The following is an 18,207-nucleotide window of genomic DNA, read 5'->3' as shown; positions in this document are numbered from 1 at the left end:
TTACTAAAGACAGATTGTTTAGATATTACGATGTGATACAGTTGCTTTTAGCCTTTTCTTTGGATAAATCATATTAGTTCAATTTTTTATCTAGTAAACTTCAGAGTAATCAATATGCCTATTTGAGCCTTATCTAATATGGGAAAGTAAGCATGCAAATAAACCATCCTCGATCCCAGGTGAAAATTTCATCTTATGTACTTGTAAGTAGGCAACATACACCTGAACTACAGCTTTGACTTGGCCAAGAATTTAGTTATCTCCCCTTTGCAAATGATGGCTCTTTCTCTAAAAATTTTTCTAAATATGTAAATGAACTGATACCAACAACAGCAATTCCAAGAAAAGATTTTAATATTGATACTTTTCCAGCTTATGATTTCATGGAACATTTATAAGTGTCCTTGGCTGAGCAGTGACCAGAACAAAGATATGAACCCCAATTAATCAATGTACATATATGGATGTCTTTGCCGTTTCATTATAAGGAAAAACAAAAAGATGATTCACATGTGAACTAATGCAGATTATGGATGAAATCCGAATACAGTAGTAAACTGAAGTTGAATTCAATGAATCATTTTGAATGGTGAAAGCCAGGACCCCACCCTGCCACTTACCCTAGATTTAGTTTTGAATTATACTTTCAGAGAAATATTCTATCATCAGTGAAAACTCATTTACATATTTGGTTCAATCAAATAAAAAAAGGGAGATCACTTCTCTTAACTTGATGCAAATGAGATAGCTCAATCCCCAATTTTTCGGAAAATGGACCCAGGTGATCTTTTGAATTTCAACTTTTGAAGCAGTATGCTACCTATGGTACAAATTCATTTGCATATCTGAGCCAATATGGTAAGGGGAGATTATCTGTAGCTTACATTTTGCACTCTAAACTTTTGACTCGGAAAAGTTTAAAAGGGAGATAATTCCTCAAATTTCTGGCAATGGTACACATACCAGTATATATACATTGCCTATTTATGGTGTATATATATATAAGTAATGGCTGTAAATGTTTTCAGAAATACAGACCCTGTAATGATTATAAGATATACAAGATGAAGCATGATGGTGATAGTCTTATTCACAAATTCCCATGGGTAAGGTTATGATTTCACATTTAATACTGATAAACACCCTATCAACAGTAATGTATATCATTTAAAGATTGTCTCTTAATGTGTAAGAGGTGAGTTTATGTGTGTTTGTGGACGGTAAGCCTCCTGGTGATTGTGTGGAAGTGATTTATACTTTATAGTGCTGTCACACTGAAATATACATATACTGGCTAAGGCATACAAGTTCAAAATGCCCACAATGTATCAGCAAGACAAATGAATTACTGAGTTAAGATATCCTTAATGGACATGTTTTAAAATGGTTTCTGTAAAAAGTTATTGGTGCCATTAATCTTGGAACTCTGAAATATGAACTAACTTGAGGTATTAAACTCATCCATGGCCTTTGGTCAAGTTTTTATTAAAATACATTCATAAATGAAGTAACTTAATTGAAGACATTTATTTAGGCTGGGCCCACCTCTCCAAAACATGGCAAAAATTACTCTCCCAAAAATTATTTCATCATAATGTCTCACTGTCATGATCATAAAGCCCGAGAAAGAGATGTCAAAACAAGATCAGATGAATTGTTTCTTCTTAAGGTCTGCTTAAACAATCCTTTAAGGAAAAGTCACTCTACTAATGTTACAAAGGTGATTGATGCTATTGTACAGATATTTACAGTGATTTTTAAATCTTGAAACCCTCATACAAATCATTTAAGGAACTCTTGTAAGAAATGATCTTATAATATATGGTTTGATCATTGAGCTATTTTGCCAAATGAAGTTGCTTAAGCCTGGAGTCACTGAAAAAGTTGTGTGACTTTCTATGTTGACATTGACCTTAGCACCCTAAAACATTCAAGGTATTCTCAGATATATGACCTTAACATACAGTTTAATCAAATATCTTCAGAAATGTAGACACTGAAGTGACGTTGCTGAATGGATTGATGATCATAAATTATGGTCATATTGACTTTGGAACCCTGAATGTAAGTTGTGAAAATACAACATGCAATATTTATCCTGAAAATTGTGTTTATTGAGTTTTACAAGCACCCACCTGTGAATACAGTTTCAAGACAAAAAATTAACATAACAATGAAACAAAAAAAAAAAAAAAAGAAAAATGCCAACAAATCTGTGTCAACTACGTTATCCTTGGATATCATGACTCAGTGGATAGTATTGGTTTGAATTTCTTCTCTTTGTAGACAACATTTCTGATATATGGATATAAACATTGGCACTGTTATATTACAATTATAGCTACATAGATAAAACACAGATTTTTACACACAAAATATACTGGAGGACTACTATGTCACAACAAAGTCCCTATAATGTAAACCAATAAGTATATTATGATATGATCACATTATGCACAGTTTTAAAAAGAGCATTAATGAAATTGTAAAAACAATAGTGTCAGTATATTGGTCTTTTGCAAAACAAACAATATTCCATATTTGATAACCATTTGATTATGCAACATATATACATACACTACATTGCACTCAAAGTTTATTTTTTCACAACTTTCATCACTGACTTGCACTCGGTCCTTAGTTTCAGTTTATTCATATCCATGAACACACTCATAACAATTATTTACAGATATAATCTCTGTACTAGTAGTTCTGTTAATAATACAACGTACATGTAAATAGTCGAATACAAAAGCCAAATGGAGATTACTTTGTAATGAGTAAAGTCAATTTGTCGTCTAAAATAAGGGAGCTAACTCCCACAGAATCAGATCCTTCACTTTACAAAAAATGCTTTCCATTTTGAAATATCACGTGTGAATGAAAGCTGCGTATTTGTTGTGCCATGCCTACGCAGCCCTTTACACTCCTAAATCATCTGCTGAATGGGAAATTATTAAATGTCCTGAACTGGCATAAATGAAATCTATACTTAAATTTTGGCACAGCACCTAAATTTGGACTTGTATTCAAAAGTGAAATAATTTCTATTTGAATTTACTCTTTAAACACTCATACTCAAACGTAAATCTCATACCACTCTATCATCAAACATTCCTTCACCTCCTTGTAAGTAGTATTTGACTAACGTTCAAGCCTACCAGTCAAAAGTTGTCCAGTCTCTGTAAAACCATATCAACATACAGAAGAATGATAATGAACAATTTAAACATGCATCACCAATTTTACATAACTTAATTTCCATAACGCAACATTCTATGCCAATGGTAGCTATCTGATCTAGAAAGTTATGAAATTTTACAAGACTAGGAGATTGCAAACTTCACATGTCAATCTATATATATCACACAAATGACTATACCAGTAAAATATTTAACATAAAAATATAAGTTAGTTCTGAATCAATGTAACATATTGCAGAAAATATTGGCAAAAGAACTTGATCACTATATAGTAAAGTTCTCAAATAACAAATACTTGAGATTCACATCACACCTTCTTGTATCAATATCAGGTTTCCCACACAATAAAAGAAATGACTAAAAACAAATGCCATAAATTGTTATCTGATTGATGTTAAACCCTGACTTTCTAAGGTTATCTCCATTTCTTATTGAAAAAGTGATCAGGTAACTGCTTTAGAAAAAGAGATTTTTTTTTAATCATTTTTTTAAGATTTATAAATTTATCAAAAAAGTATTTTCAATCTTGAGCAAAGCAAATACTGGGAAAAGAAATGAAAGTATCAAATGAACATAATAAGTGATAAAACAATGTTATGAATAGTATTGTATTGTTGATCAGTCATGCATTTTAATTGCAATTAACTACATGTATATGACATTTCTAGTCATGATGTAATACAGCATCACATTAGAGGACCAGTGAGATTTATCTTACCATAGTCTCATAAAATCATTAATAAGTTAATGAACTGTTCAATCAAACGACTATTTTTGAACTTTTATTGCATTTGCATACATTAGTTTAGCACTGTTATCTTGATACTATCTAAATTCAACTTTTACCAAGTGTATATATTGCCGAAATATACCTTAGACGAAGAATCTGAGAAGGTTTTTGCAATCAATCAAAAACATCCGATATTCTTGGTATCTTGATGAGATAACAGTCTAGAAATCATTTTAAACAACTTTTAAGTTTATATGAAAATTAATACCAAGCCAATCCCCTGGGTATGTATTTTTTATGTTTATTTTCTGAACAAACAAAACAGAAAACAGTTCTAAAAGGCAACCCATGTAATCAAATCTTTATGGTATTGTTTAGTTTCCTAAAACTAAAACTTCACCTTAAGAATTACATACTGCAACTTGAATGAAAACAGGACTAGGGAGGTTGAGTAACAAGAACAAAATGTGTGGAAAATAAAAACTAGTGAGTAAACCGTATTAACGCTTATCAAATCAGCATTTGAAAGACTTGATTTAGATTTTAAATAAATAAAGAAAAGAAAATTATCTACACTATATAAACAATGTAATAGAAAGCCCTGGCAATTTAGATCCCAGAAGTAATCCTTCAAGGTTGCTGAATATCTTTACAAAAATAATTTTGATAAAAACATATTTTTTTTTTCAGTTCTCTGAATATGTTTTATATCTATCTCACATTTCAAAGATAAAAGTTGACAAGGTATTACCACAAAATAGATTACAGAATGATTTACAGATATTTTTCTATCTTGTGCAAAATTTAAACATCAAAATGACTTTTAATAATTTCAATTTCAAAATGTTTAACATTACTATGCATGGAAAACAAAATGGATGTTAAATGTTAAATTTCAATGTAGAGAAATTTACATGTGTCATAATGAACAGATATATAATAAAAATATGTTATAAGGATGATGTTTTGCATTCTTTCTGATCACACTCTGTTAAATGAAGTAAGCTGATTCCTAATTACCTCCCTTGGTAAGAATGTTTGTTTTAAGGCTACTGTATTTAACATTTTTAGAAGTCTAAGTTAGTTCATTTCATTTATAGAGATTAGTAGACTAGATAAACTTACCCTTACAAATTATGGGGCAATATTATAAAGTTTACTTATTTTAATATCTGAATTATGAAATATAAACATCTTTCCTCCAATTTTACTACAGCTTGGTCAACTAGACCAAATAATACTGTTTTTCAATATCTATGGACACTGACGAGTGCCAGACAAACTCCTGACCCAGTTATCAGGATTTCTTGGTGCTAACCACTGCACCATGCTACCCAACTGGTGTATGGAAATCCTTAAACACGAAACTAAAACAAAACCGAGGCAGAACTGCATGAGCAACAAAATACAAGTAAGTAATTCATCAGACCCAATATAATTTTTTCCTTGCAGATGCAAATGCTTTGGGAAATGATTAAATTTAATCAGCTTTAGCTTATAATAGATTTAATAGTAAAATGAAACCACAATCATTTGATTTCCTCAGACAGTAATTGTATAGAATATATCACACTGGACAACCAGGTGAAACAATACATAGTGACTAATCTAACCAATGGATATCATTGAGACAATCAGTGAGGTTGATTTTTCCATGTTTATGGCCATCTTTGGTTAATTGGATAATTGGTTTCATCTCCTGGGAAGGTCAACAGCTTCCATTATTTCATCACAGGAAAGGACTCCATATATACAAAATGATTAATTTCACAATTCCCACAAACTGTTCATGTCCTTTCCATGAATATTTCTAGTAAATGTGAAGAAGTAATTTTCTTTTCCTGCTGTGCTAGATCACTCCTTCAATAACAGACACACTTTCCTCTTTCAATAGCCCACGTCCACCTCTGGCTTATCCCAGTTTTATGTTCATGTTTAAATATTTCCATACAAGGTTAATTGTCATACAGCTGGCAAGTTTCCATCTCTGTCATCACTCTGAAAGTTGAACAAAAAATCAGTAAATGTTCAGTTTGTTTGCAATTGATCATAAAACAAAACTTATATTCGATCTGAGTAATCCACTTGGACAAAAGATATCAAATATTTATTTTAAGAATAAAAAATAAGTCTGTGATGATTTGTAAAATTAAAAAAAAAAAAGTTCTTTACTACTTTCTATTACAAGAAAATTTTTAGTGTTTAGGGAAATATATGTAGTACAATGCAATAGTAATACAATGGAAATGTGAAAATAACACAGCAAAGTCAAAGCTTTATAAGCAGTACAAGTAAACCAATAAATCTGAAGAAATACATAACAAAACCCGATGACTGTCAATCCTTCACCATGAAATACAAAGATGAGAAATCTCTGTGCTGATTACATCATAATACCTTTATCTCTATTTATTGAAAGATTAACTTCTTATTCAATTTTTGGGGCCCACAGCTCTGCCCAGATGAGGAGGACATTTTTTCGATAATACTCGGGAAAGCTCCATTTTAAATCAAGTAGAAATCACTTCAGTTACTCTGCATTATTAGTCTTTTAATGTAAAACAAGCTGATTAAGATACAACAATGAATGTAGTTAAACAGCAAAACTGAAAACATTGAAAAACATAGACAAAAAATCAGAGATTCTGTTATCAACCCAGTGACATCTTTATAGTGTTCTTTGTTATTCTCTGTCTCCTCAATTATGGAATGTAAATGCAAAATTAATATGTATGAAGTATATAGATTGAGATGGAGAAAAGCCAATCAAAACTGATTTTAAGTTAAACAATAGGCCCAAGGGGCCTTAATGGTCACCTAAGGAATATATGTCAATAATCTGGGGATTTTAAAATGTTGCAAAAATGTAACAACACTTGCGCAGGACAATGTGTAAAACATCTGTACCAAGTTGACCCACCCAATGGTTCTTGATAGGAAGTCCATAATGTCTTAGCCAAACAGAGGCCAGGGTGGCCATCTTGGATTTTGAATCGCCCCAAAAAGTTAAAACACTTGCCAGGACCTTGTGTAGAATATTCGAATCAAGTTTCCCGTTTTCCCCCTCCTGGGGCCCCTATTGGGGCCACGCCATTTTTCTTTGCAAACTTGAAGTGGCTTCCCATGGGGATGCTTTGTGCCAAGATTGGTCAAAATCCATCCAATGGTTCTATGAGAAGAAGTCATTTAAAGAAGGTTTTTACATATGGCCCCTTTCACACACCTTATGGGCCCCAAAGGGGACAAAATCGGTTTTTATCAACATAATTTCATATGTCCTTCACGATGGGATGCTTTCTACCAAATTTGGTTGAAATCGGTCAAAATTGAATTTTTGACCCTTTTGAGCGCCCCCTAGTGGGGCCGTTTTTGACCCGATTTTTTTTCATTCGCAAACTTTGTAGACCATGCCATAAGGACCCTAAATATCAAATAGGAGCTTAATCTGACTGTTGGTTCATGAGAAGAAGACTTTTAAAGATTTACCTAATTTTATCCCCTTTTTCCCCCTCCTGGCGCCCCTATTAGGGCCACGCCCTTTTTCTTTGCAAACTTGAAGCAATTTCCCATGGGGATGCTTTGTGCCAAGTTTGGTCAAAATCCATTCAGTGGTTCTTGAGAAGAAGTCGAATATGTGAAAAGTTAACAACGCATGACGCACAATGCACAACGCACGACGCACGACGACAGACAAATCATGATGGCTCAGGCTCAGGCTCAGGCGACCTAAAAAGAACCCTTAACAATGAAATACAACTGATAGTCAACACCGGAGGTATATTGTTCTCCAATCAACAGCTTACAATGAAAGGCCAAACTGAAATACATGTACATCGTACTTCAGACTTTTCTAAGGTGAATATTTTTTCTCTGAAATAATTCTTTTGAATCAGGTTTTCCGGAGACTGAGCATAAACAACTAATTCCTTTATTCTTAGCTAAGTTGAATACTTCCTTTCATGAAGGACCCTAAACATAACAACAACTCTTCCATCAGCCCTTGTTAATCAAATCCATCACCTGGAATTCAATCCAAATGCATTTCAATAGGCCGCCGCCTCACCACAGCAGAAAAAGCCAATAGAGAGAAGGAAGGATACCAACCAGAAATGGTAAACTTTATCATTGGTCATACCTGACCCGATGTGTTAGCATTGAAAGGATCCAAGTTGGTAATGTGTGGTATGGTGGCAACGGTTGAACGCTGTTTCAACTTCATCTTCGATGGGTGAGCTGTAACAAAAAAACATATACATTTTCAAGAAAAGTCAGGGAAAATGGTATCTTATTTTTATAAACTTTGTGCTTTAGATTACCATACAAAACTGTAGAAATAATGTGTCCAGACAGATATAGCTAAATTTATTGGATTATGCACATTGATAAAAAGTTAAACACTGAATCTAGCTCAATGTTTTATTACACTGGAATAACTAAATAGAACAAGTGTTTCTTTTAAAGTGACGATTACCTGTTCTGAAAGCCATACCTTCAGCACCTTTCAGTTCAGGTAAACTTAGACTTTCCTTTTCCTTCTTGTCTGGACTATGAGCTTTGACACGTGTCAGAGACTTATCATGAAGGAAACTCTTCTCCGATTGGAGTGGCTGGGGACTGATGGTGTTGCTATGGTGATTTGTCAACAGTGTCTTCTTTGTGAAGTTGCTGGATGTTTTCTTAATAACTTTATCACTTACCCTGAAAAAATGTAATTGTTTGAAGAAGTCTTACTTCATAATAATTTTGTGAATTTTGTTAATATCCCATAATAATTCAAGACATATCATTCACTTTGTGACAATCAAATGCAAAAATCCCCTAGGGAGATATTCATTAGCAACAATACAGCAACAACAACCCTGAAAGCTAACAGTAGATTTATGAAATTGTATTTCTTAATATACAGTGTCATTCATCATCTTAATCATCATGACATATTTAAAAAACAACAATTTAATTTCAATAAAGATGTCATAACTTTGTATTTCAACTTAAACTAATTAACCCCATTACTTAATAATGAATAATTAAGGCTATTCCCAAAATACTCCATTTCAAACTGTTTTGAGAATTAATTAATCAAGACATGATTAAGAACTGTAAGAAATCTGAAAAACTGTGTGTGTCCAAGAGTCAGAAAAAGCCTTATGTGTGCTTAAAACTCATTCAGCACACAGGTGCTTGAAAGATGCTGGTCAAACTAGTACAGGTGTGATATAGCATCAAGTGATATTCAGCACAATATTTGTTCATGCACCTTCAATCTTGTCTATAGTTGTATATTGTTTCATCAGACATGTTTTTGCCTGTTTGTAATTTGGTTACCAGACTTGGATACTGTAAATGCAGGTTGAAGTTATGGTTTGAAGCAGTATAGTCTTCCACAGAAGAAAGTGGTGTTAGTTTATTGAGAAGTGTTTGCATCCAATTGACGTGACATGGAAATAACTGCATCTTTTAGGATTAATCTGTGACTTAAATTGCACCACCAAAATTTTACCATAAATGTATTTAATTATGACCCAAGTTCTTGTATCCATTAAACAATAATAAATTATTATACCCCAAATATGCTACAATTGGGACAGTTTGTTCCTTCAGAATTCAAACACTGTAGACCTGACCATGAAATTTGTTATTCTTTAGTATGATATAAATTTCATCCATACATTCATCAATTTTTTTTTTGCTTTTTTTTTCTTCCATTTTTTTTTTTACTTTTTTTCCCTCGCTTTTAATCTCCATTCTTTTATGCAAATCTGTTTCACTTGTTATCCAAAAGGCATTTTCAGGAAACTAAAATTCCAACCACATGACAATATTTATCTACATTCTATATACCTACATATCCATGACACATATTTTATCATTAACATATCTAATTTTGTGGTAAATTTTTTCAAGTATTAAACGAATCAAGCATACTCTTTTAATTTCAAGGTAAATTTTGGTGGTTCATAAGAAACACAAGCTAGATGAGGCAACTTACCAAGCTTGTGATAAATCTCTATCCCTGTGTAAAATGGAGACTTTCAGTTTTGAAATTCACTCAGAATGATTTCATTTAACTTTTTCAATCCATAAGTTATAGTCTGGAAATGCTTATTGTGACTTTAGGAGCAAATATGTCAACTTATCCTGTATTCAACAAATCTAGTGTTTCCTGAATGAGTAGCGCATTATGACAACAAAGAGAAAAAGAAACCAACCAAGCTATCACTTTGGAAAAGTTTGAGAGATTAACTGCTACAATGGTAATTTGACAATAGTGTAGACTTATTCAGTTTCAAACTTGCTACACTTCAACACATGATAGTGACTCTAAAATCTATCTCCTGATGCAGAAGTGAAAAGAAAAGCAGATCGATGGGATTGCCCCACCAATGTAGAGATGATTTTCCACATTAAAGCCTCCATAATTATTGAACCTTGGACCTCTGGTGGACAGAACTAGTCTTATATCCAATTGATCGACCTACAGAGAATTTCTCTACCTGTACATAGCAGGCACGAATGCTGAAAACCTAAAGCTTGAATCAAAACATTTTAAAAATTTATGAAGGCTGAAAAAAAAAATTTAGGAATGTAACCTATAAATAAGAATTTCATAATTTTTAACAAATTACTTGAAGAGCTGATTCAACAGTAAGAAATATGTTAATCAAATTGCTTCTATATTTTCAAATTTTCAACTGATAAAAGATGATTATATACTGGGAAAGGCATATGTAAAATCTGTAAATATACTGTATAGAAAAAGGATAAATGTCCACACACTCAAATCAATAATACAACATCGTATTAATAGTGATCTTATGATTTTCAATATATACATGTCAGTGAATTTTACTATTACATAGATCAACTGTTTCATCAAATATGTATAAAAATGTCTTGTTATGAAACTCAGTTTGTTGGTATGAATTGTTATTATTATTTAAAACATCATAAACATTTTGTTACATCACTAATATGATCAATTGAAATAAAACACAATTTTTTTTTTTTTTTTTTAGGAAAAGAAGGGGTACATTCAATTACACCTAGAATGAAAAATTCTGCTAAATTCAAAATTCATTATTACCAATATTGATGGAATGATTGGCTGTTCACAGCTTAAATAAACAATTATAAATACATATTTCTCTCCAAGAGATAGAGGGTGAGAAAAACAAAAAATGAAAATACATTTTTTAGCAGAATTTTGTTTTCTTATATATTGGTTTTGGGTTTTACATCACCACAACAGTTATGAGGTTATACCAAGACATGATTCAGTAAATATTGATGAACTTTGTCAAATATTGACAAACAGATATAAGTTAACAAAAATATAACATCTAAATTTTAGTATGTAAATAATTTCCTATGTATGAACAATGTTATCTAAATTCTACGGACATACGTACATAAATGTATTAATCAGTTTCCATTTTGTTAAATTCACATATAATTATTATTATTGTAAACTTCAAACTGAGTTTTCTATAAATTCTATTGTTACCCCACCAGTACAATACTAACAAATACATACAAGATATCATATAATGACATAAAATGTCATACATGTTTTTATCAAATTATATACTTTCCAATATGATGGGTTTTGGATTTCCCTTTTGAGTTCAGGATCTACCAACATTTCCCTTCTCAGTTTCCTTTTCGTTTCTAAAATGATATCTATGAAAACAGCAACTCATTTTCTGGATTAAAATATCTTTTATATAAAGTCAGTATTTCATTTTTATGAATTTTTTAAAGACCTGGACAAGTTGGAATTTGAAACAAAATACACAACAGATGTTTTAGAAATTACTTTTCTCTAATTCATAGCATTAACAATGATTTTGCATTTTACAGGAGTTTTTTGAACATTGACAGTTGTCAAAAAAAACCAACAACAACAAAAAACAAACCAACAAAAACAAAACAAAAAAAAAGGTAAACTTTTTCACATTTGCAAGCAAACTACTTTCATAGAATAAGACTTCAAAAATGAATTTTGATAAGAAGTTGTGAAGTTTGTTTGATATTTATTTAGAAATCCAATGATTTATATTAATGAAGTATAAATTAATTGGTATTTCAAATTTCCAAGTCCTAAATAAAAAAAAAATGTTCAGAAATGATTTTCGAGAAAACACTTAATGATTTTCATTTCTTTATTGTGTTTGACCTGAAAATGTGAGAAATGTTGATAGTGGCCTGAGTGTTAGATATATTACCATGTGGGACAGGGATACACGATCAAGCCAGACAGAAACTCACCTAGGAATGTCATGTCGCACGGGGGCTACTCCGTGTCGATATTGGTCCTGAGATCTAATGACCAAAATAACCTTATTGTACATGCAATTGATAATTTTTCCTGTTGTTCCCCTTTTTAACTCTCTTTCTTCCTTCCACTCTTCCTTTCTTTCTCTCTCTCTCTCTTTTTCTCTGTTTCTCTTCCTTTCTCTCTCTCTCTCTCTCTGACGTCTACTCTCATGCTGATTGTTTCCATAAATTAATTGTATTCCATTTCACTTCAATAGGCTATGCACTAACATGCACACCCTTGCTGATGACATTGACTAATATTAAAATGTTACAATTCCTAAACTACTAAACATTAATAAAATTATATACACTACTTGACAGAAATAGAGAAATAATCAAATCATGACAGCCATTAGTCCTACATAACAGAAACAGTAAAAGGATTGAGGATGGCAATAACAGAAGTGTCATAGAGTGGCAAGTAGAAATGAAGTTTCTAATCTTTGTTTCCTATCTTATAATCATAGAAGATAATTGCTGCAAGAAATTTTCAAATTGTAAAATTTCTTAAACACAAACTGCATTGAAGCTTATACAATACGGCAATACAAATATGAAACATCACAAAAATATATATATAAAAAAAAAAATATGTAGACACGGTAAAACCTGACTATTAAGACTGTTCAAGGACAAAGTAGATATGAGACTCACAGAAGTAGTCTTGTTTTTACAAGCAAGTACATGTAGAAAGGGGATAAAACATCATTTTGGACAATTTGGAACTTGTATAATTGTTTAAGCAGGTCTTTAAGGCAGGCTTCACTGTATCTAACTCAAAGAATATATTTTCAATCCAAATCTTCCTCACATAAATCAATTTGGCTATATAGGTATGATATAACAACAAAGTTAGTGATGTCAGTACCAAAGTACTGAAGTACTTACGGTCATGATCAAATCATTATAATACCAACCAGCTTCACTGACCCCTTTTTAACACAGCTGTTACCAAAAGTACCTACTAACCAAGTCTCTGATTAAACCATGTACAGTGTCCTCTGTCTAAGCTGGACACAACAAGGACCTCATAAAAACGTTTTCTAAGACTTCCAGAAAGGGGTCTACATCCGTTTGTAAATTCAGTCAGAGATAAGGCAGTATCTGGTAGTATATTGGTTGTATTTATATTTTACTGATGTTGACAATATGATAGGCAATCCCCTAGAAATTGTGCCAAGAATATTGTTAAAATTGCTCTATTTTATCATTCCATTTCTAAAAATATCAAATATAAATAAGAGTCTCACACTGCCATGACAGTGCACTATAGACAGAAACATGATCCAGTGCCAGTTGAATAGATAACAAAACGTATATACTGTTCTGGCACAACACAATTATTTCGTAAAAGTCTAGTTTTGACAGAGGACACTGTGTTTTTTAATTGCAACCTCAATAATCTCCTGACTTTAAATTTTCATCATTCCAAGTAGTTAAATTTTTTTGACATTGAACATTTCTTTTATCTAATTTTATTTTAGCATAAATCAAAGGCAAAATTTGACTTGAAAGATAAGATATTAAAAATCAGATCATATTTTGGTTCAATAATACAAAAAACCTGGATATAACCTTTTTCAAAGTGAGGAATTAAGAGAGGCAATTTAAGTTGTTTGTATTTTTTTAGTCTTAGCAACGTGTTAATGTTAGCTCCAATTCCTGTAACAGACTCTGAGTACCATGCATGTATGGCGCCATCTGTAGGCTTACCTCAGCGGAGCAGGCCCCGCATATGGGGCATTACCCAATGGACTTGATATATGCACATTGTTTACTGTTGAAACATTGGCCATATTTGGACTGTAAAAATAATACACAGGCAAAACACTAAGAAAAAGGCTACATAGATCATATTTTAGAATATCTTTGTGTTTTTCATTTCTCAATAATAATTGTTCATAAATCAGACAGCTTCAGTTTGTATTTTTTCTTCATATTCCTGGGTACTAATTTTTTCAAAATAATAAAGAAAATACCCAAATAATGACTGTCTTTTCATTATTTACAATAAGGCAAGTCATTACGAACCTTTCTTTATATGATATGCAATTAAAATTGATTAATAAATATTATATTATACAGATATGTATGAGATAGGTTGATGTCAATGGTATTTAAATTTAGCATACTTTAGGTTGGTACAGGTCTCTGACTTATTTCATATAAAATACCTAAAATTGTGAATATATATTATAAATAAGTATGTGTGTATATCCGAGGATTTCTTATTTGCCAACATATGCAAAAAACTTTAATAATGTGGCTTTAAATGAGTGAACAAATTGTTAACTTTATATTCTAATTAAGTGATTTTATCTATATCTATCTGATTAGATTATTAATTGGAATTCAAGTGTGGTGTGCTGATAATACAGGGTCTAGCAATTACACGCTTCTGAGTGAATAATTAATTTTAAAAAATCCATTGATAATTTCAGAATCAACTGTGAATAGGTAACTAGCACAGGAGTGGTCTCAGTGCATATTAACTACAGCATGCTGGTGTCTCTAGAAAGATTCCCTGATTCAAATCCTTTGCAACACCGAGTTTCTAGTCATAAAAACATAAAACCATAAATAATCTATCGAATATGACTTTGAATTTGAAAATTTTGAATTTGATGAATTGTATGAGAATTTCCTTTTTTCTTCTTCTTCTTTTTTTTATCTATTTAAAGCCAATGATAATTTCATTACCCGGGTAACATAATACAGAAACCTCAATCTTTACTGCTATATTGGGAACCACACTTAATTTTTGCAAGCTATTGCAAGGATGAACAAGTGAAATAATGATAGTACATTGTATATGCATTATCAAACTAATATACAAACCCTGTTTTTGTACATAATAAACATATGTTAGAAGTATCTTGGGTATATAGATAGTGATCCTTAGCTTTGACAATCAGAATCTATTCAGGAGTTATGTACCATTTTATTTCTAAATAAGTAAAGCAAGAATCAGAAAAGGAGAGTTGGCTTTTAATAGTATGACTTAACAGCAGTTGGTGACACTTAAACCTAAATAATGGGTGGGCTTATTACCAGACATGGGCCTGTAACTGCATAAATGTTGTATACTCTTGTTTAACAAAAAGTCTTGTTTTACTTGTTATTAAAAAAAACATATAGTGTGACTTTGACCCTTACTCTTGACTTCTGACAAGTAAGTAAAGTGTGATGATGACCCTTCACCTTGACTTATGAAAATGAAGTGAAGTGTGAATTTGATCCTTAATCTTGACTTATGATGATCCTTATCTTCACTTTTGACAGCTAAGTAAAATACGACTTTGACACTTAATGTCAACTTATGACTACTAAATTAAAATGGAACTTGATATTATAATAATACTTCTGCGACAATATGAAGTAAATCTGTCTAAGAGGCAATTTTACGATGCCACGCAGAATATACACATATACCAGACATTCTTCTAAAATTACCAGATATATGAAAATAACACTGAATCATAGGGCTAGTGCATCTTCCAATCTAAATTCAGACATTTCATTCCATCACACAGGATTATCCTCAGTATAGGTTTAATATTGAGGCTTTTAGAGCCACTGACGAGTCCTAGAAGGATGCAACAGAATGGTGCTATTCGTTTGTGTTTTTTGTACTATCTTAGAACTATCATGTATATATATCAAGCAATAAGTCAGGACTGCTACAGCTTGAAGACTGATGACCACAAAAATCCAACCATCACTTAAACCAGAAGTTACCAGTAATAAGGTGAGGGAGCTAGAGTGTACAGATTGATGACCACAAAAATCCAACCATCACTTAAACCAGAAGTTACCAGTAATAAGGTGAGGGAGCTAGAGTGTACAGATTGATGACCACAAAAATCCAACCATCACTTAAACCAGAAGTTACCAGTAATAAGGTGAGGGAGCTAGAGTGTACAGATTGATGACCACAAAAATCCAACCATCACTTAAACCAGAAGTTACCAGTAATAAGGTGAGGGAGCTAGAGTGTACAGATTGATGACCACAAAAATCCAACCATCACTTAAACCAGAAGTTACCAGTAATAAGGTGAGGGAGCTAGAGTGTACAGATTGATGACCACAAAAATCCAACCATCACTTAAACCAGAAGTTACCAGTAATAAGGTGAGGGAGCTAGAGTGTACAGATTGATGACCACAAAAATCCAACCATCACTTAAACCAGAAGTTACCAGTAATAAGGTGAGGGAGCTAGAGTGTACAGATTGATGACCACAAAAATCCAACCATCACTTAAACCAGAAGTTACCAGTAATAAGGTGAGGGAGCCAGAGTGTACAGATTGATGACCATCAAAGTCTAATCAGTTGTATGACCTATTAGTGACAATACTAGGTTATAGGTAAACTTAAAATATCCAGCGATATGTCCAGAGAGCTTGAGCCTGAAGATTGACGACCACAAAATAGGAAATAGAAGTTAACATTATGTTACTAGAGGAATGGCTGTATAAGGGACATTTTTTCACCCTGTTTCTTTTTATGAAGCTTTATCAAATCCTTTGTTTTAGTTGTTTAGATCCATCCAATGGGGGTGCTATTGATTGAGTAATCCTTTCACTGCCTACCTACCTACTTACATACCTACCTACCTACCTAATATTATCAATGGTCATTATGAGCTAGATGATAGGGACTTAGATGAATAAATTTAAAATGTAAATACCTGAAAGGTATAGCCAGTATAAGCTTGTACGAGATCTACGGATTAGTTACCATGTATGTACATACAAACCTGTTTTATCAGATATCATCCTGATCATAAACAGCAGTGATAGGAATCGATTCAGTTTAATTATTTATAAATTTCCATACATAATGAATTAATAATTGATTTTAATTGATTTGTTTGTTTTTTTGCTGTGAATATTTTGTCAATTGGTTTTAATCTGTTATTGTTAATATTTTCTACCTCTGAAGGCTACTAGTTACCTATAAATCAACAACTTTATATAAGGAATTCCAGGTGATCTCTGCTTTTCTTAAATATCTCAAGTCCTTCCTAAACTTTACCAATTAATAATCTTTGCAATTTGGGAGTTAATCACACCACATATAGTTACTTTTATTTCCTTAATCAATATATTTTCCAATTAATTTTTCAATTATCTGCCTGTCACTAATGATAGTCAGAATACTCTGGAAGTCAGAATATACAGGAAGTAAGAATATTTTTATCAAATTATGGTACAAGTTATCAAATTTGTTTTTAGTATCACACAACCGTGTTATTTTCTTAAATTTGTACTGAAAGTAGATAGGTACAAAATGTAAATTCAAAATAAAAGCAGATCACAATATGGAAAAAAATTAACTTGGGAAAATTTTGTAGATGATGAATGATAGTACAGGTTTGCATGTATTATATAAGCTAGAGCTATGAGGAAGTGTTTGTTAGAGCAGTATATAGATACAGCAGGATAAAGACGGATTGAAATACCTGACCAAGCTAAGACATTGTGAGCTTATGACTAGCAACTGTCTGTAGATATAAACAGAACACACCATCATTAGCTCGTTATTGTATATATCACACAAGCAAAGGTAGTAAAACTTCATATCTGTCCTACAACAAATACAACAATATGAAAATATATTCATTAAAATCTCTTAGTGTTCCAGCAGACATATATCACTCAGTCAATGAGGCGTCAAAAGAAATAAAATGTTACATAATGAATATCCACAGCTGAAACACTTGATACAAGTAGATTTTCAAGTGGTTATCCTTTTTGAATTGTATAACTCTGATGACTTTAGTGACCTCTATATAAATCAATTATCTATATCAAAGCCAGTATTTTACACCCTTTCCCATGAAAGAAAATCTTCTACAGTTTACAAATGACAATCATAGCTGAATGTATCATTATCTGAATGTACTTCCAGTTGATATTTTTAAGTATTTTATTTATCGTAGTTAAGCAT

At 31.9% G+C, this 18,207-nt stretch overlaps 1 protein-coding gene across 1 annotated transcript in view; it reads right to left on the bottom strand.

The window, feature by feature from the left end:
• Positions 1-5,895: 5,895 nt before the first annotated feature.
• Positions 5,896-18,207, bottom strand: part of LOC132551632 (cyclin-dependent kinase-like 4) — a 31,786-nt gene continuing 19,474 nt past the window's right edge. The window contains exons 9-12 of the mRNA XM_060215809.1: positions 13,966-14,055; positions 8,423-8,631; positions 8,069-8,166; positions 5,896-5,931 (exon numbers count right to left, since the gene is read on the bottom strand). Coding sequence (XP_060071792.1) covers positions 5,896-5,931; positions 8,069-8,166; positions 8,423-8,631; positions 13,966-14,055 — 433 coding nt within the window. The remainder of the gene's footprint in view (positions 5,932-8,068; positions 8,167-8,422; positions 8,632-13,965; positions 14,056-18,207) is intronic.

Source organism: Ylistrum balloti, unplaced genomic scaffold (genome assembly GCF_031769215.1).
Source record: "Ylistrum balloti isolate Yb309-2 unplaced genomic scaffold, AGI_CSIRO_Ybal_v1 Utg370208, whole genome shotgun sequence".
Taxonomy (NCBI): Eukaryota; Metazoa; Mollusca; class Bivalvia; order Pectinida; family Pectinidae; genus Ylistrum; species Ylistrum balloti.
This window is presented reverse-complemented; position numbering and strand designations above follow the sequence as displayed.